The following is a 25,532-nucleotide window of genomic DNA, read 5'->3' on the forward strand; positions in this document are numbered from 1 at the left end:
TAATTTTCTGAGCTGCAAAGGAATGGTACGTTCAGAAGACAGGCTCCTCAAATTGAGGAAAAGAAGCTTTATCTCTCCTGAGATCAGCCGACTTGAGGAATAATTTGTTATCAGGTGTAATTACTATTGATTAGTACAAAATGATAAAGATTTGTTGTTTAAGCTTCAGTCTAAACTGTAATGGATGTAATTTTAAGTTAGGAAAGAGGAACTCATTGGGTAAAGGTGTATAGATTGTCTGGACTGACATTCTGCTGAAAGACTAAGAATGAATCTTCTCATTCCACATATCTATTTTCCTGAAAGTGGCAGCAACACCTGAAATGATAAACTTCTGTAATGAAAAAAGTTAACACTTTTTGACTTAGTCCAACTGAAATAATCACTTCTTTTTCTTTGGAATTTTAACATTATTGTCATTTCATCATCATTATTTTTGGTCTTTTACAAATATGCTGGTTTATTAAGTTGTAGTAACCCATGGTAAAAGGTACTAATTATATTAAAAGATTCATAAATACCATATGGTTCTACAAACATTTCCTTTTTCCTGACTTGTTTCAAATAAAGTTAAAAATCACACAACATCAGGTTATAGTCCAACAGGTTTATTTGGAAGCATGAGCTTTCGGAGCACTGCTCCTTCATCAGGTGTGAAGAAGCAGTGCTCCGAAAGCTAGTGTTTCCAAATAAACCTGTTGGACTATAAAATGCTATTGTGTGATTTTTTAACTTTGTCCACCCCAGTCCAAAACCGGCATCTCGAAGTCATGTTCCAAACAAGAGTAAGGTAAAGATGGGAAGCTACAGCATTATAAAAACACTCAGAACCAGCCTCAAATAAGAGACACACAAAAAATAAATTTCTCTCAAACCCTGCCATTCACATTATATAATAAATGGACAAAATAGTGGAGCAGAGAAAATTAGAAGGGATACATTCAATCTTTACAATTTCATAGCTGTCTTATATTGTTCTTTCAGTAAACAGCAATAATTTCAAAAATTTGGTAAGAAGAAAAACACAGTTGCTTGAAATGAAGTAATTTCTTTACAGTCATGGTCAAAAAGCTGGGAATAAAACAGATATACTATGATACCACCGAGCAAGAACTGTGTCAAGTTTATATTGGCTTTTTCCACTAAAAAGATGCACATATAACTTTTTTCTTAACTTTTCCTTTTTCTTTAAATACTTATTTTAAAAAGTCTTTATTTTAGTATAATTTAAATAAGTTATGCAAACGTAAAATTAGTTTTCCATGGCAAGTGATGACTTTGTCAGCCATTGTAACCTTGTTATGCTGTCCAGAACCTGGTTAGACTTGTTGCAACAAGGTGTAATTTTCAGGTGAGCTTATGTGAAACTAATAGAAAATAGCAAGCTCTCATCTATTCAGTATGCAATCAAGGAAAACTTCAATTGTGCACCATATGGGAAAGCATTGGATCACTGATAGCCACTTTTGGTTTCCTGTATTTAACTGTACATACGTGGGCTTCAGACTTAGCAGTCAATTTCAGAGGATCCAGGACATGACATAGCAACAGTCTGAACAATGGAAAAATCTGTGCCATAATAGTGATTTCTTTAATGCACTTGATACAGTTTAACAAGGGTGGTGTGATGGCTCGGTGGTTAGCACTGCTGCCTCACAGTGCCAAGGACCCGGGTTCAATCCCAGCCTCGGGTGACTGTCTGTGCGGAGTTTGCACATTCTCCCTGTGTCTGTGCGGGCTTCCTCTGGGTGCTCCGGTTTCCTCCCACAATCCAAAGATGTTCAGGTTAGGTGAATTGGCCATGCTAAATTGCTTGTAGTGTATAGGGATGTGTAGATTAGGTGCATTAGTTAGTAAGAATATAGGATAGGGGAATGGGTCTGGGTGTATTTCTCTTTAGAGAGTGGGTATGGACTTGTTGGGCTAAATGGCCTGTTTCCACACTGTAGGGGTCCTATCATTCAAATCAACTCTATGAATCAAACAGTCAATGTAATACAGGATAGACAGGCTGGAAGACATATTTTGCTTTTATTTGTTCAATCATGGGATGTGGGTTTCACTGGCTGGCCAACATTCACTGCCCATCCCGAGCTGCCTTGAGAAGGTAATGGTGAGCTGCTACCTTGAACCACTGCAGTCCACATGGACGGTGAGTAAATAAAAACAAAAAATGGTCTCTAACCAATGTAATACAGGATAATAGTCTTATTAATGGGTGTTAGCAGAAATGCATTATATGCTTCAGTGAGTGGCAAGACACCTAAGTCATTAGTGAATGCTTTTTCCCCCTCTTGTATGTGTTAGCTTAATGAGGAAATTGTTGCCATTTTGTCACTTTCTGTAAGTTACACTGCAGAGTAAAAACCAAGTACAGCCAGGGTTTCTCCTGAGTCAGAGTTCTAACACTAACTATTTATAAGGCTATATCACAGACTTACACCATCTGGATTTTATTCTTCTTGATGTCACTGTACACACAAGCACATAGAGATAACTGACTACATTGACTCCATTACATTGAAACAATCTTCATCACTGAAGATGACTCAAGTACCTTTATACTAGGACATCGCATGTCGTGATGTAATGTAGCTATCTTAAACATACAGGTCTATCTCAGTTTAAATCAGTGCCACAATACAATAGTAAATAATCATTCATTTATCCCTGCAAATTTTGGTAACACTTTCCTGTTTGCTTTCAGTACTGGAATCTAATTGGTGTAGTGGTGACATCAAAACAGTGAAGATGCCTGCCTGAAATAAAGCTATCACTCATTGTCCATGTGGACTGCATTGGTTCAAGGTAGGAGCTCATCATTACCTTTCTCAAGGCAGCTAGGGATGGGCAATAAATGTTAGCCAGACAGTGATATCCACGCCCCATGACTGAATAAGTAAAAACTAAATATGTTGTGGGAAATTTGTATTTGCTTTTCACCATCGGGAAGCTGTTGCTCTTAAACAACACTGTCATGTTTTGCCAAGAAAACAGAGAGAAAGACAGAATGGAATTAACATCTGCTTAGCCAGGCTGTTTCATTGAGTTTAGTGTGAATTTCTGCTCTTAAACTTGCAGCATTGACAACCTCTATAAGAATGACTAGAAAGAATTCTACTTTCTTAAGTGAAGAGTTTTGTGTTTTTATGGTGGCAATAACTTTGGATTAGAAAACAGGGGATAGAGATGAACCTCCTTTTCAACCAGATTACAGTAAAGACAATGATTTTTTGGCATTAAACAAGCATAACCCTGATTTCTGCTCCAATTAAAAGATGTGTTTTAGTGCTGGGTTAACATCTTGAGTTGTATATTCCACTTAGCGAGTTTCACACAAAATACTCAAATTGCTCATTAATGCAGCAGTTTGTTCTGGTGTTTATCCCATTATGGAAGTAGAAGAACAGATCAATCTGAATAGTATTAAATACAGTAAAATGCATTTTGTGAGATTGAGTTGAAGTAGTATTTCCCAGACACTTGTCAGTTAATCTCAACAACTGGAATCCCAAAGAAATCACATCACACAATGACATGTTCACACCAGGTCCATTCAGTTGAATGGACCTGAAAAATTGAATCAAGAAAACTAATTAATGGATATAGAACACAAAAGTTGCAGGAAAATTGCCTTCGCATGTTAAAAAAAGATCAAATTTCATTTCACAGAAGCAGAAAATCATTTTTGAAGTAGAGCATGCAGTAAACATTTCAACACTTAGAAGTGTAATTGTTTTGTTTTCATTTTGTGTATTTGAAGCTTTTCCAATCACCTCTCTTCCCTCCTTGATTTCAAGTTTAAATAGCTATCAGTAGGAATATACTAAACATCCTAATTTGGTCTGAAGTATATAACCCGTTTGTCCAGGTGTGCTGAATATGTTTCATACAAAACCCAACCTATTTCATTCATATGGACACTGCAAAATTCACCATGACAGGCTAATGTCAAAACTGTGTCAGCATAAATCCCGACAATTTGCTTTGCTAGCATAGTCATAAAACTTAAGATATTGGTTTCAATCCACTAAGGAGAGACTTAAACTTAACTGAGAGAAGTGAAGTTAACATTTCAAGCATTGCTTTTCATCAGGATCAAATATGTCTTTGACTGAGTGACTACTTTTTTTTGTTTTCCTGCAATAATTTGACTTTTATCACAGGTTAATAATCAGCTTCCCTTGCTCAAATATCACTACTGGTGACTGTTTTGAAAAGTAGTTCTGAAAACAGTCTTTTGTTACCTTCCTCCAGCCAGTCAGCTTGCACTTCTTAATTCAATCCTTTAAAAGATCTTCAAAGTTAATTAACAAGGACTGAGCAAGTATCCTTTAAAAGATCTTCAAAGTTAATTAACAAGGACTGAGCAAGTATTTATTTTTCATGTTTGCCCATTTCAGGGTCTGAGTAAAACTGGCACTTGTGGTTATAAATATTGTTCATACAGCTTTCTGATAATTTTCATTGTATCCTTTTTTGTTATTATCATGAACATTCAGAACAACATATATCCTTTAGTAAGGAACGTGCAAAGAATAAAACAATAGCATTTTTTTCTCAATATTAAAATAACATTTTCTCATTGATTCATTACGTTGCCTGTATCATGCTGCCCCCAGTTGAGATGGGAGAGGATACGCAGTCTTTAACTGGTGCTTGACCAGATTCAAAACATCATTCAATGTAGCAGTTCATCCTCTCTATCTGTTGAGTTATTTCTGACAACTTTCCAGTCATTACCTTTACTATTCCTTTCACAACCAAGCATCTACAAAAACACTGGATAGCGCAAGTTGAGCCTGACGTGAGAAATTCAACAATGCAATGCTGCATTCTAGCACCCACAGGCAAGTGCAACAACACATTGTTCCTAACCAGAGATAGTTTCAAACACCAGCAGCAGGGGTGAGAGTGTGAGTACTGGTACTGATAGTGTGTTGCAGGAAAAGCGCAGCAGGTCAGGCAGCATCCAGGGAACAGGAGAATCAACGTTTCGGGCATAAGCCCTTCTTCAGGAATGGCTAAGGGCTTATGCCCGAAACGTCGATTCTCCTGTTCCCTGGATGCTGCCTGACCTGCTGCGCTTTTCCAGCAACACATTTTCAGCTCTGATCTCCAGCATCTGCAGACCTCACTTTCTCCTGGTATTGATAGTGACAAGTAGTAGTCTAGGCTGATGGCCAAATATAAATCTGCGTTCAAATCCCACCATGACAGCTGGTGGATACTAGTTCAGTTAACAATGTCTAGAATTGAGAGTTAGTTTCAGTATGGTGGCCATGAAACAATAATTGATTATTGGAAAAAACCTATTGGTTCAATGATGCAAAGACAATTTTCCATTCCAACCTTATGTGGCTGATGTGAGAATCTAGGTCCACAATCATGTGGTTGATTCTTAACTGCTCTCTGAAATTCACATAGTTCAAGGCGATGTGGAGATAGGCAAGACACATGAGCTCGTAACGCTCACACTGCATGGAAAAGTAAAAATAAAAGTAAGGCTAGATGATAACTTATCTATCCCTGGGACGGCCCAGTGGCTCAATGGTTAGCACTCACAGCGCCAGGGACCCTTGTTCGATTCCGGCCTCGGGCGACTGTCTGTGTAGAGTTTGCACATTCTCCTGTGTCTGCATGAGTTTCCTCCAGGTGTGCTGGTTTCCTCTCACATTCCAAAAGATGTGCAGGTTAGGTGAATTGGCCATGCTAAACTGCCAAAAGTGTTAGGTGTGTTAGTCAAGGGTAAATGCCAGAAAATGAGAGTCTGGATGGGTTACTCTTCGGAGGGTTGGTGTGGACTGAAGGGCATCTTTCCAAGCTGTAGGGAATCTAATCTATAATCCACCTGTCAATGACTTTACACATCACTTTCTGGTGTGATTAAACAGATGAAAAGCTCTTGAACATCAATTGCCTCCATGCCCAAAGCAAACTGACTACCATTGACAAATATGATCTGGGTTAACAAGTGACTGCAATGCCATTCCCTGTTCTTCACCAGGTTTGCAAGCCACTCTCAATCTCTTCAATTTGTATACAGGAAACTCAGATTGTCCAGAAATTTAGACAAAATATATTTCCTATTAGTCAGCCAGATATTCCACTTTCCAAATATATTGCAGATTAGACTTTAGAATATATGAAGTATTTACAATACCTTGCCAACCAGCTCTATAGAAAATCCATCATTGTCAAGGAGCTCAAGTATTATATTTGCTGAGCTAACAGCTGTAAGCTTTGGATGAGATCTTTAGCAACAATGACGTTTGCATATCAAGAGAAGTTCAAATGCGCAGAGCAACAGTCATCAGTACACTCCTGTACTGTTGTGAGGCCTGAACTCAGTATTAGTGGCATACAAAAGAGCTGGCAAAAATAAACTCATTCGCAATTGTCCTCTGGGTATATCCTCTGGATTCAATGGGATGTTTGATAAACACTAGTGTCACTCTTGAAGCCTGTTCCACCAGCATTTGGGCAAAACTCCTGCAAAATCTTCTTCAATGTATTTGAGGCTGTGTCCAAATGGCAAAAAACCATGGATCCTTCCAACTGTTTCTGTCATCTCTCAAATTTCTAAATGTCCAGGGAAGAACAAAGTATTAGACTCCAAAATCATCCTGAAGCATTCCTTAAAACTTGGTAAAAATTGGCATTAATAACTGAGAGAAGTTTGCTCCCAGTCATTCAAAATGGAGACAACTTGTCCATCAAATTACATCGTTCGTGGAATCACTGTGTCTTAATAATGAGGCAGTACAGAAGCAGAAAAGAAAGAAAATCCTACATTCATATCTTCTTCCAAGAATTGCCGTGTTCTAATACATGAAGCGCCATAGCAGAAACTCTTGGCTTTGAAAAGATTTCACCCTTTAGTCAGAGGATAAGCAAAGCGAGGGACAATTGTGGCCACTCTCTGGTCTTACTGTTGTATCTTTTATTAATCATTATAGCAATTCAAAACATGCTGTTTGTACACTAAATGCATCGGTTTAGGTCTTTGCACAGCTCCAAACTAGTGTTGAAATTTCAACCCAAGTGAAATGAAAGCTCACGACCACCTACCAACACACCTTGGAAGAGGCGAACTCCACACACGCCGTCTACCTCCAAGGCAAGTTATCCGGAACGCACCTTCCAGTCTATACCCCGGAAAACATGAAAACGTAAGGGAGTCTCCAACTCCAAATCGACGCCCAGTTCTGCTGCTGAATGGTGGGATACCCGGATTATCACAAGGCTCCAAGTCATATTCTAGATAAAAGAACAAAGTGGGTCACCATTTATGGAAAGAAGATGATTGTTAGGTTGAAACCAGTTTGAGCAGAATGAGTGAATTGGAGTAACATTACTGCAGGTGGCAGGTACATAATAAGAAAATTGAAGATTTATGTCGTAATAGGAATGTGGCTATCAAACTGTTCAAACCAAAAGGACTCCAGAAAAGAAACTTTAACTCAAATAATTCAATATGTTTAGAAAAGGTAACTAACTATTTAATTTCTTTGAGGAACTTACTGTTACAGCTTGCTCTCTGTGTTCAGGTGTAGGCAACTGTTGAATGCCTATTTTCTTCCTGAAAGAGTTCTACATGAAATTAACTAAATGGCCTTCAGCAGTCCTGAGTGGATAAAGGCTCACAGTACTGTGCTACACAATTCATTTCAAATTTGCAATCCCACTCATAAGAATGATTGTTATAGAAATTATAGAAGGGACATGGTAAGACTGATGTAATAAAGGATGCTGTTCTGAGCTTGAGTCACCAAAATATTTATTAGGCAGAAGAGAGACAGAACTTTCCTTTGCTGGTGAATGGTATGATACACAATTTGGACATGCTTGGGAAATATTCCCAGGTCTATGCACTCCGATCGGCACTTTGCCACATTTACTTTCAAATTGGTCAACTGAGAAACACTAATATATCTACAGGAAGAAACATCAAGTGTGTTATACCTGTGAAGGTTATGTTGAAACCCTCATATGACATGGAAAAGTCTGAGATGAATCGGATCTGTGTTGTATAATTCCCAAAGAGTCCAGCACTGACTGAAGGTGGCAGGTTAGATCCTGTGAGTCTTTTCAAAGGATGAGCAAAGCTTCCATTTTCAGTGATCAGCAAATAGTCATGGGGACTCTCCAAGTGAAAAGTATGAAAGGTGAACTGAATTCCTGAAATCATAGTTGCCAATAAATAAAACAGAATGTCAGGAGGTCTGAAGCATACAAGATACTGAACAAAGAGAGTGTTGAAGACCAAGCGACTGTTTCTGACAGCCAAATGTAAGATCAGAATACAATATAATAACATTTGTTTTCTGCAACGTCTAAGTTTAGCTTGCAAAAGTTTATCAATTAAACTGAGCAACAGTCCTGCAATCAGGTGAGATCATATGTCTCGAGGTCAACTAGTTTAATGCGTTGATTTGCTACAACTTATATTACAGTCTAATCTTAATGAAGTAAAGGAATACAAATAATTACAACCAGCCTGGCGACAATCAGTGCTGAACCTCAGACATCAAAACTGATACAAGGTGGCATAATCACATAGACGGGATCAGAACACTTGAAATGTCACAAGGAAATCACACCAATATCTCAACTACTTACAACACATAGAGAATATATCTAGTCTATCTTTGGTCAGTCTTTTTTTTGTCATAACCATTGTGGCAGACATCAGCCACTGACTCCCACGATTGACAAATAAATATCTTTATGTTTGACAGTTAATGGGAATTTATACTAACAAATGTAATTTTGAAAATTCCACAATCAAAACTGAATTAGAAGATATTTAGATGAAACGCCCTACATTATGGAAACAGGCCCTTCGACCCAACAAGTCCACATCAACCCTCCAGAGAGTAACCCGCCCAGACCCATCCCCCTACCCTATATTTACCCCTAACTAATGCAGCTAACACGACGGGCAATTTAGTATGGCCAAGTCACCTAACCTGCACACCTTTGGATTGTGGGAGGAAATCCACATAGACATGGAGAGAATGTGTGAATGCTACACAGACAATTGCCCAAGGTGGGAATCGAACCCAGGTCCCTGGTGCTGTGAGGCAGCAGTGCTAACCACTGAGCCACTGTGCCAACTGTGGTAGTGCCCCACCTCTGAGCCAGAAGGTGAAGATTCAAATCTCATCTGCGCCATAGGTGTATCATGATGTGTCTAAATAGATTGAATAAAAATATTTAGCAGCCAAATGCGAAGAAGAGTTTGCTATCGATGTTATTATAGTTTAACTTTACTGAAAGAACCAGCCACGTATGTTTCATACTAGCCATCAGTCAAGATCAGAAAAATAGCAAATTAATGGCGAAAACAAACATCAAAACAGTGGCAACTGGTCGTACCGATACAATATTCAGGAAAGGATCCATTCCCTTTCCTGGTTGATTTACACAACTTAAATTCTCAAGCAATTGCCAATCATTTTTGAAATGCTTTTTTTAAAATTCAAATGTTTCATTTAGTGACAGAAGAAATTGTTCAGAATACATTATTCTTGCTGTGCACTGCTCATTAACCTGAAATGAAAATGGTTTGGACACTTATGCTGGACTCTTCTTTCTCTTCATTATCTAACATCAACTTCAGATTTTTCCTTGCAAAATGCCGAGGAACATCTAATTAGAGCACAACTGGCAAATTATTTAAACAATGTCATTGTGCTGTGCATTAAATCACTTCTCCAAATGACAAGAACATGGGGTAAGCCACAGAGGCATTTCATAATGTCAAACTAAAACATATTTGAAAGAAAAATGTGATTATATATATTGACATGGAAAGGATTTCCAACATATTTATGAATTGAAATGAGCATCTGACAGTTGAAGAACCATTAGGATCCTTGATGGGCCATTATCCCATCCAGAAACGTAGATTGTACTTCTTGATAATTGCTCATTTTAATCCAATTTCTACTGTAATTTATACATCTGTGGAGAATCTTGCAACTCAAACAAATTAAGCTATGTTTAAAATTATTTGTTTCATTTTGTCCTGCAGTTTGATTGTCATTTTCTTTTCAGTACAATAATTATGTCAGGTCTCAATGATGTTATTTTCAGAAAACTAATATTCAGATAACCCTAAAGTGCCAAATTACTAGAAATGAATTAAGTTTATTTATGAATAGTTAAATTGTATTGTATACAATGCAGATTAGAATAATACAGACATGCCTTTTGAGATCTAGAATTCTTGCATTTTTAAACAGTTAACCCTAAATTTTGTATTTTTGTTTAGAAAGCTGATGCTTTAGTTTATTTAATCCTTGGATTTATTTAATTATTAATAATTGTGGCATTTAACAGCTCTGCTGATAGTTTAGAGAAAAAATATACAATTTTGAATTGGCAGAGAATTATTGCTCCATATACTGGGACTTCATTTACATCTTTAGATTAGATTACTTACAGCGTGGAAACAGGCCCTTCTGCCAGACAAGTTCACACCAACCCGCCGAAGCTCACCCACCCAGACCCATTCCCCTATGTTTACCCCTGCACCTAACACTACGGGCAATTAAGCATGGCCAATTCACCTGACTTGCACATTTTTGGATTTAGTGATCACAGAACTAGGAGGCTGTTGAAGCAAATTGTTCACATCAGTACAATATTTTCAATTTTAATACACTTCTCAGAAGACATAGAAATGACGATCTGTTTCACTTGTGGAGTCAGTAATACACATTACATTATCTTTGACTTCTTTGTGACCCATACTGTGCAGTGTCAATCAGAAAGGAAGCCATGTTTCAGTCAGGCATTTCTGAATGGTAGTAGCTCTCCTTGACCTGACTTTTCTGGCTCACGTGTCAGAAAAATGAGTATAATCCCTGTTCGATCTTTGAACATTTCATGAATAATTCACAACTGATGTGCTTCAATACTACAATGCTTTGAATTTGTATTCATTTTTATACACAGACTAAATAAAGTGGAAATGAAAATGAGTTTTCGCTACTATTGCTAAAGGTGACACAAACAATTTGTGAAAAACAAATTCACTTTTCTTTAATTGAAAAATGTTGTTGCAAAATTCTATGTGCAACACTGCAGCTTTTTCAAGACAATGTAAATTATGCAATGTCAAATGTCCAGAAAGTTATTGCCATGAAAATTTATTGGGCCAGTTTATTGGTAAATCCATTGGAGTAGTGATTCATGACAAATGAGAGCAAAGTTAAAAATTGTATACTGTTCAGAGTCTTCTCAATTCGGAATGGGCAATGAATGTTGGCTTTGCCACTTACACCCTTGAATGAATAAAAATAGACTGCAAGATTTACGAAGCCAATTTTGACCAAAGTGGTGCAAACATTAACAGAATTGGAAGCTAAACGACTCTCAATCCAGAAACAAAAAAAATTATTGAATATGAAATGAATAGACAAGAAAGCTAAGTTTTGTGGCAATGAACTCATTTTACTCCAAGACTCATTTGCACAATTATTTACAGCAACTTTTTCACTCAATGCAATGGACTGGATACATTCAGAGTTGATTCCTTCCATCCTTTTCTGTCTCCAAAGGATTCTGTATCTTTCAGAACCTACCGAGTTGAGGTACGATACACTGACTAAATTAGGGAATAGGTTTGACACACTGAGTGGTCTCCTCCTGCTTCTATGTTGCTGTAGAGTTCTGCTGAATTGTTAACATAGTGTAGACTTTTAGTGAATGGTATTACTTTCATTTCCAGCTAATTATCGTTCTCATTGCAATTAGGATTTATGACTGGTGCAGTGATGTCACTAGTTTTGTGCTTGGAATGATTTTTCACATTGAATTCAATGCTCCTGGAAGACGTTTTTACTTCATTCTGAAACATTTCTAGCTCCATTCAATTTGAACCATACCATCTCAGGCAGTACAATAAACTTCCAACATACTCATTAACTGAAAAATAAAACTTGCTGAATGTTGGTTGTTCTTCCCAAAGAACTAGTAAAAGATGATAATACCTGTTACTCAGTTCTAGTGCTCTCTTAGGAAACAGGCAAATTTGCAGAAGTTCCTCTAAAATAGGTCTGGAAGAGGGTACATGGAATGTTCTTGATGTATGAAGGGAATCGTTGGCTATTTTGATAGAACATTTATTCAAAGTTTGTGAGAAGATTTGTAGCTCGGGTGCTCGTTGTTGTGGTTCTGTTTGCCGAGCTGGGAATTTGTGTTGCAGACGTTTCGTCCCCTGTCTGGGTGACATCCTCAGTGCTTGGGAGCCTCCTGTGAAGCGCTTCTGTGATCTTTCCTCTGGCATTTACAGTGGTTTGAATCTGCCGCTTCTGGTTGTCAACTGGAAGCGGCAGATACAAATCACTATAAATGTCGGAGGAAACATCACAGAAGCGCTTCACAGGAGGCTCCCAAGCACTGAGGATGTCACCCAGACAGGGGACGAAACGTCTGCAACACAAATTCCCAGCTCGGCGAACAGAACCACAACATAGAACATTTATGTTCTCTCTTAAATGTTGTCGCAAAGAAAGAGACCACTGGTCTCTCCCAAAATGTCAATCAATACAAGTTGTCTAGTTGCTTCATTAGTCAAGCACTACATTCATACTTGAAAGGCTGAACTTTGAATCCCACTTGAGGACATCTTAATAACATGACCATGATCTGCCAGTTGAGAATAGGATTACAAGGTGCAATTATGAAGATTTAGGTTATAATTGACTAGACATATTTATCTGTGATATAATTAATTGGATGTATATACTATATATATAGAATGTATTTTTTTAGCAAAGAACACTTTGCAAATAAAAAAAAAATCTACACTGGCAACACTGTTGCATTTGCAAGAATCAACTGTTTGGATGAAAGTGAAGAGTCTGCTATAGTAAAGAGAGATCATATAACCTACTTATTGGTTTAAAAAAAGAGATACCAGACTTGGACACAGAATCTGAGGTAATTTGTCTCAGGAGTAAAAGCTGTTGCCCTCTCTCCTTCATTGTAACTTCTCTCAAAATTTGAGAATTGCAAATCCCTCAGATGACCCTATCATCACAAGTTGAGAGTTTCTAAGCAAGACTTGAAATCTCTACCCCTGGCTTCAGAAAAGTGAATTCACCCAGTCATAACTGATCCAAGAAGACACCCCAGTGCCAAAAGCTCATATCTAAAATGATTTGGTATCTACAGCATTTGGGCCAATCTGTGATTGATTATTTCTTTCAGATTTTGCTTGACCAAAGTAATATTAAGATGATTGGTAGATATTTTTGACCCCAAGAGTTAGAGATGGGTGTGTAGTGTGCAAATGTACATTTGCATGAGCCTGTTACTTTTTTCAAGAAGGATAGTTGCTTTTACTTACACAGTTGAAAAACTTTTTGTCAATTATATTTACATTGTTCAAGTAAGTTTTGCTTGCAATAAATGCATTCTTTGTAATGAATTGGTCTGATCTATTTTCTGATACTGAGCTCTGTGCAGCCACGTATATGTATAACTGGCAATCTTACTTTTTCTAAATTTAAACTTTGTTGTGACCAGTCGAAGAGTGAGATAAGGAAGGGAATAGGTTCACTCTCTGGATTAGAGTGGTGCTGGAAAAGCACAGCAGTTCAGGCAGCATCCGAGGAGCAGGAAAATCGATGTTTCGGGCAAAAGCCCTTCATCAGGAATAGAGGCAGAGTGCCTGCAGGGTGGAGAGATACAATCACTCTGCCAATTGGATCATAACAGCTGATATGAAATTACATGGAAACTCATGCTTTTGGTGCATAGCATTTGTACAATCCATAAGAACATAATGATAAGGAACAGGATTTTGTTGAGATATCATGGGTCTCATCAGCAACATGGAGAGCCAGTGATGGACCCATACTGCCTCTTCCAGGGAAGATGCATACAATCTAATGCCAATCAGATATTGGTGAGGCCTTCACTTGGAATTAAAACTGAATGTTCCATCCAGTGACAGCTGCTGGCAAATCAGAGATTAGTGATTCATAGACTTGGCAGCACATGTAGAATGCTGTAGCTGTTCTAGAAGAGCAATCACTGGTTTACCAACAGAATGACTGGTGATTTATGGAAGTGGAGAGATGGCTTCCTGGGGTTTGGAGAGGGTCAGAGTGATGAGAAATGGGGGTTTCCTCTGAAGAAGATTCATGCCAGAGTTGAAATATTAACTTTATTTCTTTACGTAGATGCTACCAGAGCAACTGAGTTTCTCCAGTGTTCTCTATGTTAGTTTCAGATTTTCAGCTTCAACAGCATTTTGCTTTAATACCTGAGTTACCTGCACTGCCTGGACCGCTCTTCACATGGGCTTCTTCAATGCCAGCAGCTTCTCTGCTGCCAGGATTGATGGGCCTCCAGCTATCAGATTGACCAAAAACATTTGGAGATAGAATCCTTATTCTCAAGGCCTTGAGAATCCTGACGACAGTCAGGCAAGCACCTGACTGCAATTTAATTCCGAAATGGGTTCCTGAAAATTGCCACAGCAGATTTGCCAGCATCTGGTTGGCCAGGGGATGAGGCTCCTTCCCCAGCTCAATATTTCAATTAAGAGAATATAAGTATTAAAAAAGGAATGTTGTTAGTATAACCATTTATACCCTTTCTCTCAATTAAAAAAATTCAATAAGGCACCATCTCTCCTCTGCTATTAGTGATTACTGGGATGGGGGTCACTGGCCAGCATTTATTGCCCATCCCTAATTGCCCAGAAGGCAGTTAAGAGTCAATCACATTGCTTTGGATCTGGAGTCATATGTTGATTAGACCAGGTAAGGATGACAGACTTCCTTCTCTGAAGGACATTAGTGAACCCAGATGGGGTTTTTGAACAATCAACAGTTGTCACATGATCGCTATTGAGATGGTTTTGTTTTTAATTGAATTAAAATTTTATCAACAGCAATGGTGGGATACTAATCCAGGTCATCGTGTCCAAACAGTCCATGCCAAACATAATCCAAACTGAACTAGACCCACTTGCCTGTCCCTGGCTTATATCTCTCCAAATCTTTTCTTTTCATATATCTAACCAAATGTCTTTTGAACATTGTAATTTTACCCAGATATACCACTTCCTCAGGAAGTTCATTCCACACATGAACCGCCCTCTGTATAAAAAAATTGACTCTCATGTCTTTTTTAAATCTCTCTCCTCATGTCTTAAAAATGTACCCCATCGGGTTGAAAACGCACCATCCTTGTCAATACCTCTCATTATTTTATAAACTTCTATAAGGATATTATCCAGCTGGAATAGGTTCAGAAGAAATTTACTAGGATGTTGCTGGGTGCGGAGATTTGAGTTATAAAGAAAGGCTTTGATAGGCTGGGACTTTTTTCACTGGAGTATAGGAGATTGAGAATTCCTCAGAATGTCATAGAGTCCAGTGACATTTCTATCATGACACTACATCCCTTATCTTCCTGATGCTGCTCAAATAAAAACTGGAAAATGTATATCCCATGGTTTAAAAGGGAAGAAATACAGTTTCCCACTTTGAAGTTTGAAACAGAGACCTGGTGGAAATCTGGGATCAACTGTGCATTCAGGTCACTCAGACCGAGTCATTTATTCATTGAGAAAACTGCTTTCTACTTCATGAAGTACAATTCACAGTAGAAGGTAATGCATCAATGTAAAAATGTTTTTATAAACTACGTTTGGTTGGAGATCACAGCAGGCAAAAAAAATCACTGAATGCTCCTTTAATAGAGTTGTGGGCAATGTACTTTCTGATAAAATAGATGACTAATTACTACTGGTAATATAAGCAGCCCAACAGCGAACAAATCTAATGCCCATTATTTGGAAGGAGGCATGAAACTGTCCAAAATTAAAAGAAAAATCAATTGTATCAAGCTAAACATTCAATTATTTGTGCCTCCCAGTCATTTCTTGCCTCAGTACCCTGCAGGGTGGTTGGTTTATACAATAACAGGAGATTTTAAAAAAAGATTTACTCGTATCTTCCGTAAGAAGCTCTGATACTTGACTCTTACCTTTGCCATGTGATGTTTCCACAGTCCAGGTACAATTCAATGAGTTTCGGTAAAAATCAGGAAACCCAGGAGAGAGGATGGTTCCACTTGATCCACGGATGTAACCTCCACACAAAGCTAATAATCAAAGAAGTGAGAGTCACAGCATTCAATAATTACTAACCTCAAAGCTTTAGTAATGTTCTGCATTGCCGACAATGTCAAAATAGTGAGTATACAGTTTATTGCTGTATTTAAACAATAGCCTCACATGTGCCAAGCCAAGATTTTAGTAAAACCTCACTTATATGCAAGTTTACACTTCCTGTGAAAGGGTTTCCGACAAAGGCTAAGCATATTTTGAAGATAATTTATTGCCATTTTGATACAAATTAGTAATGGTAGCAAAATTACAAAGTAATTCAACCCAAATTCACACTGTACATTTCACTAAAATCTTCATATTTTGATATCACAAGCACATTAATATCCACTCTTTATTTCTGAACCTTTATGTAAGACATAAAAGAAGGTCTTCAAAAATATTTTATTTGTTAATGATAAAGCTATCAAAATACTCAACATATTAATCAATTTATGGATAGCTAATGTCATCTGAATTGAACCAAATTTCAGATAGTAATTTTCACTGCATCTCCTGCCACTGCACTGACATAGGATGTCAGAGGTATTGATGTCAATGGGAAGCCTACTAGGCTTTCAAAGTAAGATCACCCAAGATTCAAAGCTCTGTAGAAACATTTTAAATTTTAAAAAAATTGCCGCTTTGTAAAATATGTTTGCATTGCTCAATATTTTGGAAACTACTCACTGCATCATTGACAGTGACACCCCAGGCACGGCAATTGCATATGTATTGAGTGTGCCCTTTACTATTATGGTGTCAGCGAACATATTTTACCACAATGCGGAAATCAACCTCACGAAGTTCCTTCCTGTCCATAACAGCAACAGTCTCATCAAAAGTAGAATGGGATGCAGTGCTATGCCCCTACAAATGTCAGTGCTATAAACAACTGCTCAAAGCAATGTTCAAGAATAATGGAAAATATCCACAAACTTTGCTTCCCATCAGTAGAAATGTTCACATTTCTGCTCAGTAAGTTAAAGACTGTGAACTCATATAACATCATTGTACCCCTATTTCTTATCTTTCAACAGTATTTTGACAAAATTCAAATTTCCTGGCAGCCACATTGCCCAGATTTTCTTCTTTAGTCCCAATACCAGCTAATGAGGTGCTTTATAAAATGAGTGACAGAAGAAAAGAGTCCCATCTACACCTAACTGTAATTAAGGCATCAATATCACCATTCAATCAAATTTGCAGGTGATGAAATTAGGTGGCAAGTAACCACCTTCTCATTTAATTTGCTTTCCCTCCTTCTCTAAAAACCAGAAGTAGCTGATACAGCGGTTCATTGAAGTGGTCTCTCAGATTTTGATCCACTCCAGCAGGATATCTATGACAATTGGAGAAATACCTTCACAGCTAGGCAAAGCACGGCTCCATTGGTAATTGGGTTCACAGACAAGAGCTTCATCATCACTTAGGGTGTAGCCTGGATCACAACTAAAAGAGACAGAAGATCCAACATACAAGAGATTTCCATTGCGTTGACCATTTACAGGAATTCCAGGATCCAAGCAAGAATCAGATTGCAGTTTCACAGCTGAAAATATAATCAATGAACCAGAATTAAAAGCAAATTAGCAAGGAGTGACCATTATTTAATTATTTGAACTTACCAGTAATTAAAACTATTCAGGTACTCGCATAATTTGTGTCAGACACAATCCTAGTTGTGAACAAAATGCTAGCATTTCATTACAGTCCAAGTTGATAAGGACCAAAACAAGGTCTTAGAGTCATAGAGTCATAGAGATGTACAGCATGGAAACAGACCCTTCGGTCCAACCCGTCCATGCAGACCAGATATCCCAACCCAATCTAGTCCCACCTGCTAGCACCCGGCCCATATCCCTCCAAACCCTTCCAATTCATATACCCATCCAAATGCCTCTTAAATGTTGCAATTGTACCAGCCTCCACCACATCCTCTGGCAGCTCATTCCATTCACGTACCACCCTCTGCGTGAAAATGTTGCCCCTTAGGTCTCTTTTATATCTTTCCCCTCTCACCCTAAACCTATGCCCTCTAGTTCTGGACTCCCCCACCCCAGGGAAAAGACTTTGTCTATTTATCCTATCCATGCCCCTCATAATTTTGTAACCCTCTATAAGGTCACCCCTCAGCCTCCAACGCTCCAGGGAAAACTGCCCCAGCCTGTTCAGCCTCTCCCTGTAGCTCAGATCCTCCAACCCTGGCAACATCCTTGTAAATCTTTTCTGAACCCTTTCAAGTTTCACAACATCTTTCCGAGAGGAAGGAGACCAGAATTGCACGCAATATTCCAATAGTGGCCTAACCAATGTCCTGTACAACCGCAGTATGACCTCCCAACTCCTGTACTCAATACTCTGACCAATAAAGTAAAGCATACCAAATGCCTTCTTCATTATCCTATCTACCTGCAACTCCACTTTCAAGGAACTATGAACCTGCACTCCAAGGTCTCTTTGTTCAGCAACACTCCTAGAACCTTACCATTAAGTGTATAAGTCCTGCTAAGATTTGCTTTCCCAAAATGTAGCACCTCGCATTTATCTGAATTAAACTCCATCTGCCACTTCTCAGCCCATTGGCCCATCTGGTCCAGATCCTGTTGTAATCTGAAGTAACCCTCTTCGCTGTCTACTACACCTCCAATTTTGGTGTCATCTCCAAACTTACTAACTGTACCTCTTATGCTCGCATCCAAATCATTTATGTAAATGACAAAAAGTAGAGGGCCCAGCACCGATCCTTGTGGCACTCCACTGGTCACAGGCCTCCAGTCTGAAAAACAACCCTCCACCACCACCCTCTTCTTCTACCTTTGAGCTAGTTCTGTATCCAAATGGCTAGTTCTCCCTGTATTCCATGAGATTTAACCTTGCTAATCAGTCTCCCATGGGAAACTTTGTTCAACACCTTACTGAAGTCCATATAGATCACATCTACTGCTCTGCCCTCATCAATCCTTGTTGTTACTTCTTCGAAAAACTCAATCAAGTTTGTGAGACATGATTTCCCATGCACAAAACCATGTTGACTATCCCGAATCAGTCCTTGCCTTTCCAAATACATGTACAACCTGTTACTCAGGATTCCCTCCAACAACTTGCCCACCACCGAGGTCAACCCCTAGGAGTTTTACCCACCATCTTTGCTTGAAAATAATTCAACACCTACAGAATATCATAAATTAATACATTAGATTTTTTAATGTTGACCAGATGGATATCATCAGCTTGCAGAACTATCTTTTGTTCTATTCACACTCATGAAAATTATAATCCTCTTCCATTATATTTGAATTTAATAAAAATGTCATGTGACCAAATTTAAAGTACACACAGTCATAGGGTTTGAAATAGATACCATGCAATCTGGCTTTTAAATGTGATTCAATTAAGAAGATGGCATAAAGTGTGAATATGTAATAAACAGCAGTGACATAATCAACATTCATAGTATATCAACATGTAACAGTGATTATTTTTTGTTGCAGCATTTTAAGCTATGCAGGGCTGTCCTTCAGCAAGATAATATATAATTGCAGAGCAATGTTAGGAGAGATTACATTATTGTTGTATACTAAAACAGTACTATTTCTTTGAAATGCAGTGCGGGTTTATAAAACTAATAGTGAAAACTGAGATTTCATTATATTAAAATATCTGTACAGCTATAGGGAATGATTCACTAATTTGACTATGAATTAGAAAGTTGACAATGAAATTTGCTAGTTTGGAGTTTGTTCCATAAACTTTTGCATTCAAGAAAGAATATAATATTCCAGTTTATCAAAATCCTTATTGGATCGAAGAATTTTTTAAAAAGTGGAAACAAATCATTCTCTTACTTCACTCCAGGCAATATTGTGTAGTTGTTGCCTATTTCATACATTTTAATTTTATTTTTTAATTAAGTAGTGTTGCTCATTTTAACCTTCATAATTTTGACATTCATGAGAGGTGAATAGACTGATATGGCTAGTGACACTATGATGTTAGGGGATTATGAAACCTGGCACTGCACATTATTATTATTTTTGCGAGGCAGTTCATCTAAAGGACAAATACAAGTTACTCAGCACTGGCCAAACACATGCCCCTTGTCACACACGGTACAAGATGACAACCGACATCAAGTATTCAAGGTGATAGCTGCAGAGAGAACAAGTCAGGCAAGTTTCTGCATGTTTCATATAGCGCTTGAACTGTGAAGACTGGCAGACACTGCACAGGTCGGATGACTGGAATCACAGATTTATGAAATGATTTTAAGACAGAATGAGAACATTCTGTACACTGTGCTCCCCCAACACATCTCTACAAGAGCAACACTGCAAATCCAACTCACCGACTCCATTCAACATAGCCCACTGAGTTTCTTTCTCTCTCAGGTGCATTTCCAATTCCCTTCTGAAAACTCCACTTGAAGCTGTCTCCACCATACTCAAGCATTGCTTTACAGGTCCTTCTCACTCAATGTGTATAAAAGGTTTCCTCACTTTACCTTGTTTTTCCTGTTACTTTAAATTGGTGACCTTTGGTTCTCAAGCTTGTTACCAAGGTGGGTGACAGGGGATTCCCCAGATTACCCAGCCCAGATCCTTCATGATTTGTAACACCTTTACCAGATCTTCCCTCAACCTCATCTTCTCCAATCTATCCTCTTAATTATACTGCTTCATCCCTGTCATAAATAATTTCTGTACCGTCGTTAAAATATTCACATTATAAGAAAAACATCAACAGAATGATGATATATTCACAGCAAAGTTCATATGCAGAAATGGAGGGTCTGGATAGTTGCTAACTGATGTGATGGTTGTTAATCACAGAATAGAATAGGACAATTTACTTTGAAACAGCAGGACAGAAAATAAAAGCTTATAAGTCCAGCCAACAAAAGATAACTTCAGGATATTTTAACCAACTAAAAGCTAATCATGTACCTAACGGACCATCTCAAATCTAGAAGGGAATTTTGCATTAGCTCTGTCAAACATTGTATTCTGGATGTTAACCCCTGAAAATATCCCACTCAGAAAGGATGATTAAGATATGAATTCTCACTTCTTCATTCTCATTTAGATGCAGGACACATGCAATTTTGCATCATATGAAAATTTTTGACCCATACGCCAAAGTCTAAATTATTAATATAGATCAGTGAAAACAGTGGCCCTAGTACCAGCCCCTGGGGAAATGAAGGTGCATCTTTCTCCAACCAGAAAAACAACTATCTGCTGCTACTTTCTGCTTGCTGTTACTTCATATCCTTGCTGTCACTGTCCCTTTTATTCCATGGGATTCAACTTTATTAGTTTGAATGCATTTGACATTGTTTTCTAAAACCTTGCACAAGCACTTTGTAATCACATGGGACCTGGCTGTATACAACAATGTGATGCAGTAAATAACAGTAACAATGTGATCCTTCAGTAAATATGAATACTTTTGTATTACGATTCTCTTATGATTTTAGACACGGTAGTAGTGATTTTAAAACTGTCTTTAGACAATTATACAAATCTCTCTCTTTCAAAAGCAAAACTTTCTGGAAATTCTCAGCAGGTCTGGCAGCATCTGTGCAGAGAAATCAGAGTTAACAGTTCAGGTTCAGGGATGCTTCTTCAGAACCGATGCTGCCAGACCTGCTGAGTTTTTCCAGCAATCTTTGTTTTCGTTTCTGATTTCCAGCATTTGCAGTTCTTTTGTTTTTGTTTTAAAAGAAGTATTTCTTTGCCCAAACAGTAATCAAGAAGTGAAATTGATTTATCTATGCTTCCAGTGACTTGGTTAACTCATTTTGATTGGGTTGTGACCTATGGACATAAGCCAATTAGCCATGAAGCAAACTATGACCTATGGTAGCTCTCTTTAAAGTCTACAAAAAGAGAGAACAGCTACATGTACAACTATATGGCTCACCTTGCTTACAAAATAAAACAAAATGGTTATTGTTTTACATGAACATTTTCAGCAAGAACAGTTTCATTTGGAGAAAGTCACTGGTGAAGTTGAGTTCTATGACCCGGTAATCTGGTACAGATCATATTCCATATGATATTAGAGTAGTAATCTCGAGGTCATCAGTCTTAAATATCTCTAATCTGGAGACTGGAAAATTACATATTTTATGAGGGTAACTTGACCAAAGCATTGTAGATCTGTGGTCCCAAATGTTGCTCAATTGACGTGAAAAACTAATTGGCTCACCAATGTCCTTCAGGCAATAGAGTCCACCATCCCTACTGAGATGGGTGAGACTGCATGCAATGCCAAAATTATATTGACCCATGTCGTCATCTAATAACAATAGCAAGCAGAAACTAATATCACCTTCACAGGGTATCAGTGTTTCCCTCATCATTAGCTCAAATAGCAAAAGAAAATTGCTTCTAGACATATAATTACATTTAAAAGCCTGGGGAACCCTTGTTTTGCCCCCACAGTCAACATTTCATTGCCTGTCCGCCTATACACTCCCATCCATATTTTTCCAAGGGTTGTGCCATTGACTTCCACTATATTGGTTCTATCTTAAGAGCAAAGTATCGTAATAGATCAGCATTGTCTTTTGCAAGGTCATCAATCAAGAAACTCTCCCAAATGTAATATAATAAAGCAAGAACTGTCAATGCTGGAATTCTGAAACAAATAGAAGTAGAAATTCCTGGAAATATTCAGCAGGTCTGGCAGCATCTGTGATGAGTGAACAGAGTTTTCACTCCAATGACCCTTCTTCAGAACTGTTCTGGACTTGAAATGTTAATACTCTTTTCTCCTCATAGGTGCTGCCAGACCTACTGGAGTTTCTCCAAGAAAACTCTCCCATTCAAATCGTAGTAAGTAGTGATTTGGAGATGCTGGTGTTGGACTGGAGTGTACAAAGTTAAAAATCACATAACATTAGGTTATCGTCCAACAGGTTTAATTGGAAGCACTAGCTTTCGGAGTGCTGCTCCTTCATCAGGTGGCTGTGGAGACTCTTTCTGAGAAAGAGGTAAAAAGTAAAACATTCAAGGGTATCAAATAAGTAAATAATAGAAATAAAGAGAAATCATGAGTGGAGACTGGAAGTTAACATAAAAGTAAACACAGAAGTCTTCTATATATATAGACATAGTTAAAAATAAACTGTTCAGATTAAGAATGGGCCAGTAAGAGATTAAAAGGAGAATTTACTGATGGGGGCAAGAGTATGACTCAAGTATTAAGTGAATAGTGCATCTTTCTTTACAAAATAGAAGATGCTGTCCAGATCCTGGTGACAGAGGAAGAAATTCAGGCTTTAAAATTGATACGGTCATGTTATTGGATAGGCTGAAAAATGTGTTGCTGGAAAAGCAACACATAAGCCCGAAACGTCGATTCTCCTGCTCCTTTGATGCTGCCTGATCTGCTGCGCTTTTTTCAGCTCTGATCTCCAGCATCTGCAGTCCTCACTTTCTCCTTATTGGATAGGCTGTCTGTACTAGAGTTAATAAGACACCACAACCAAATCAGTTGCATCCAAGGATACTGAAGGAAGAGAGAGTGCTTAGACTTAAGACTCAGAGCTGGTGCCAGAGGACTGGGAAATTGCAAACACTATCCCATTCTTCAAAAATGGGTATAGCAATAAGCTGCCAACAACAGGCGATCAATTTAACGAGAGTGATAGGGAAGCTAATTCTAGACAAAAATAATCACTATTAAAAATATGGGTTAATTAAGGAATGTTGGCATGGATTTATTAAGTGCACATTGTGTGACATTGAAAAGGGAGCAGAACAAATGAGTAAGAAATACACCATATGGCATCATTGGCTTTATAAATAGGGGCACAGAGTTCAAAAGCAAAAATGTTATGTTAAATCTGCATAAAATCCTGGGTTTCCACAACACTTCAGAAGAATATGAAGACATTAAAGAAAAAATAAGAATATATGAACTAGGAGCAGGAAGAGGCCATCTGGCCCCTCAAGCCTGTTCCGCCATTCAGTAGGATCATGGCTGATCTTTCCATGGCCTTAGCTACACTTACCCACCCATTCACCATAACCCTTACTTCCTTTACTGTTCAAAAATCTATCTATCTTTGCCTTACAAACATTCAAAGAGGTAACCTGGGCAGGGAATTCCAAGAATCAAAACCTTTTGGGTAAAGAGGTTCCTCCTCAACTCAGTCCAAATTTGCTTGCCCTTATTTTGAGGCTATGTCCCCCAGTTCTAGTTTCACCCGCCAGTAGAAACAACCTCCCTGCTTCTATCTTATAGAGTCATAGAGATGTACAGTATGGAAACAGACCCTTCGGTCCAACCCGTCCATGCCGATCAGATATCCCAACCCACGCCTCATTCTGCAGAGACAATTCATAAGAGATAATTCATAAGGAAACATGGCAAGTCCTTGGAGAGAAAAGGGGGAGACTGGGGCAGATGAGTCACTCCTTCAGCATGCCAGCATAAGCATGATGGGCCGAATGACCTCTTCTGATGTTGTAACCATTCTATAATTCCATTCCATGATTAAGGCAGTGTTCACACAGTAAATGCAAAGTGTTGATTGATCATTTAGGTCTGTAAAGACTACTCATTTGATGAGCAATCGTTACTGAAGAAAATTGAAGAGAGTTTGCAAGGCATAATGACATCACCAGTTAGGATTTGAAGTCGTGTGCCAAAATTCTAAGCAACTTACTTTCAAACCGAATTTGGAACCCAACATCTGAGTGGCTTTTGTCAGTAGAGAACAGGAGGTAAAGATAGTTGCTGGTACTGATCAGAAACTGAGGCACTTGAGTACCATGATAGAGACCTAACAGTGGTGAGGAGTAGGATTTTCCATCTCGGACTTCCAAGGTATCGTAATTTACTTCAGTTTTAAACCTGAGAAGAGGAGAGATAGCAATTATTATTCATAGGTTAGTACTAGAACATGGTACACACAAAACTGCCAATGTTCTAATAACAATGTTTCTTTCAGAACTTGTACTATTTTTCTCCAGAGTGAGTACATAAACAAAACTAATGATTTTAAAAACATTTCATAGCTGTATGACGTTATGTTTGACGACACTTCCACAGTTATAAAAATAAAGTCACCAAAGTCTTACCAGACCATAGGGCTGCTCTTGTGGTTTAGCCTGAGGGTCACTACTCCTCAGGTGGGGGAAGAGGTTGAGAATGCAAGTTCTTCATGATGACCTCAGCCAATATGGGAATTGAACCCACACTGTTAGTGCCACATCACAAACTAGCCATCCATGGGTTAATTAACTGAGCTAACCAATCAGGTAAACAGTAAGTTTAATGTTCAATAGATAGTTATTATCTTTATCTCCTAATGTCTTTCATTTAATCAGCGACCTTGAAGTTGTTTTAGATTCTTCATAAAATGTAGAATCATTGTTTG

At 38.2% G+C, this 25,532-nt stretch overlaps 1 protein-coding gene across 1 annotated transcript in view; it reads right to left on the reverse strand.

Annotated features, from left to right (window-relative positions):
* Window positions 1-25,532, reverse strand: part of LOC122563724 (CUB and sushi domain-containing protein 2) — a 616,258-nt gene that overhangs the window by 380,240 nt on the left and 210,486 nt on the right. Inside the window, exons 12-16 of the mRNA XM_087976898.1 lie at window positions 24,819-25,006; window positions 17,502-17,690; window positions 16,018-16,134; window positions 7,966-8,181; window positions 7,072-7,260 (exon numbers count right to left, since the gene is read on the reverse strand). Of these exons, the coding sequence (XP_087833024.1) occupies window positions 7,072-7,260; window positions 7,966-8,181; window positions 16,018-16,134; window positions 17,502-17,690; window positions 24,819-25,006 (899 nt within the window). The remainder of the gene's footprint in view (window positions 1-7,071; window positions 7,261-7,965; window positions 8,182-16,017; window positions 16,135-17,501; window positions 17,691-24,818; window positions 25,007-25,532) is intronic.

This window comes from Chiloscyllium plagiosum, unplaced genomic scaffold, assembly GCF_037043375.1.
Source record: "Chiloscyllium plagiosum isolate Xiang-an unplaced genomic scaffold, Cpla_swu_hap1 HiC_scaffold_30, whole genome shotgun sequence".
Taxonomy (NCBI): domain Eukaryota; kingdom Metazoa; phylum Chordata; class Chondrichthyes; order Orectolobiformes; family Hemiscylliidae; genus Chiloscyllium; species Chiloscyllium plagiosum.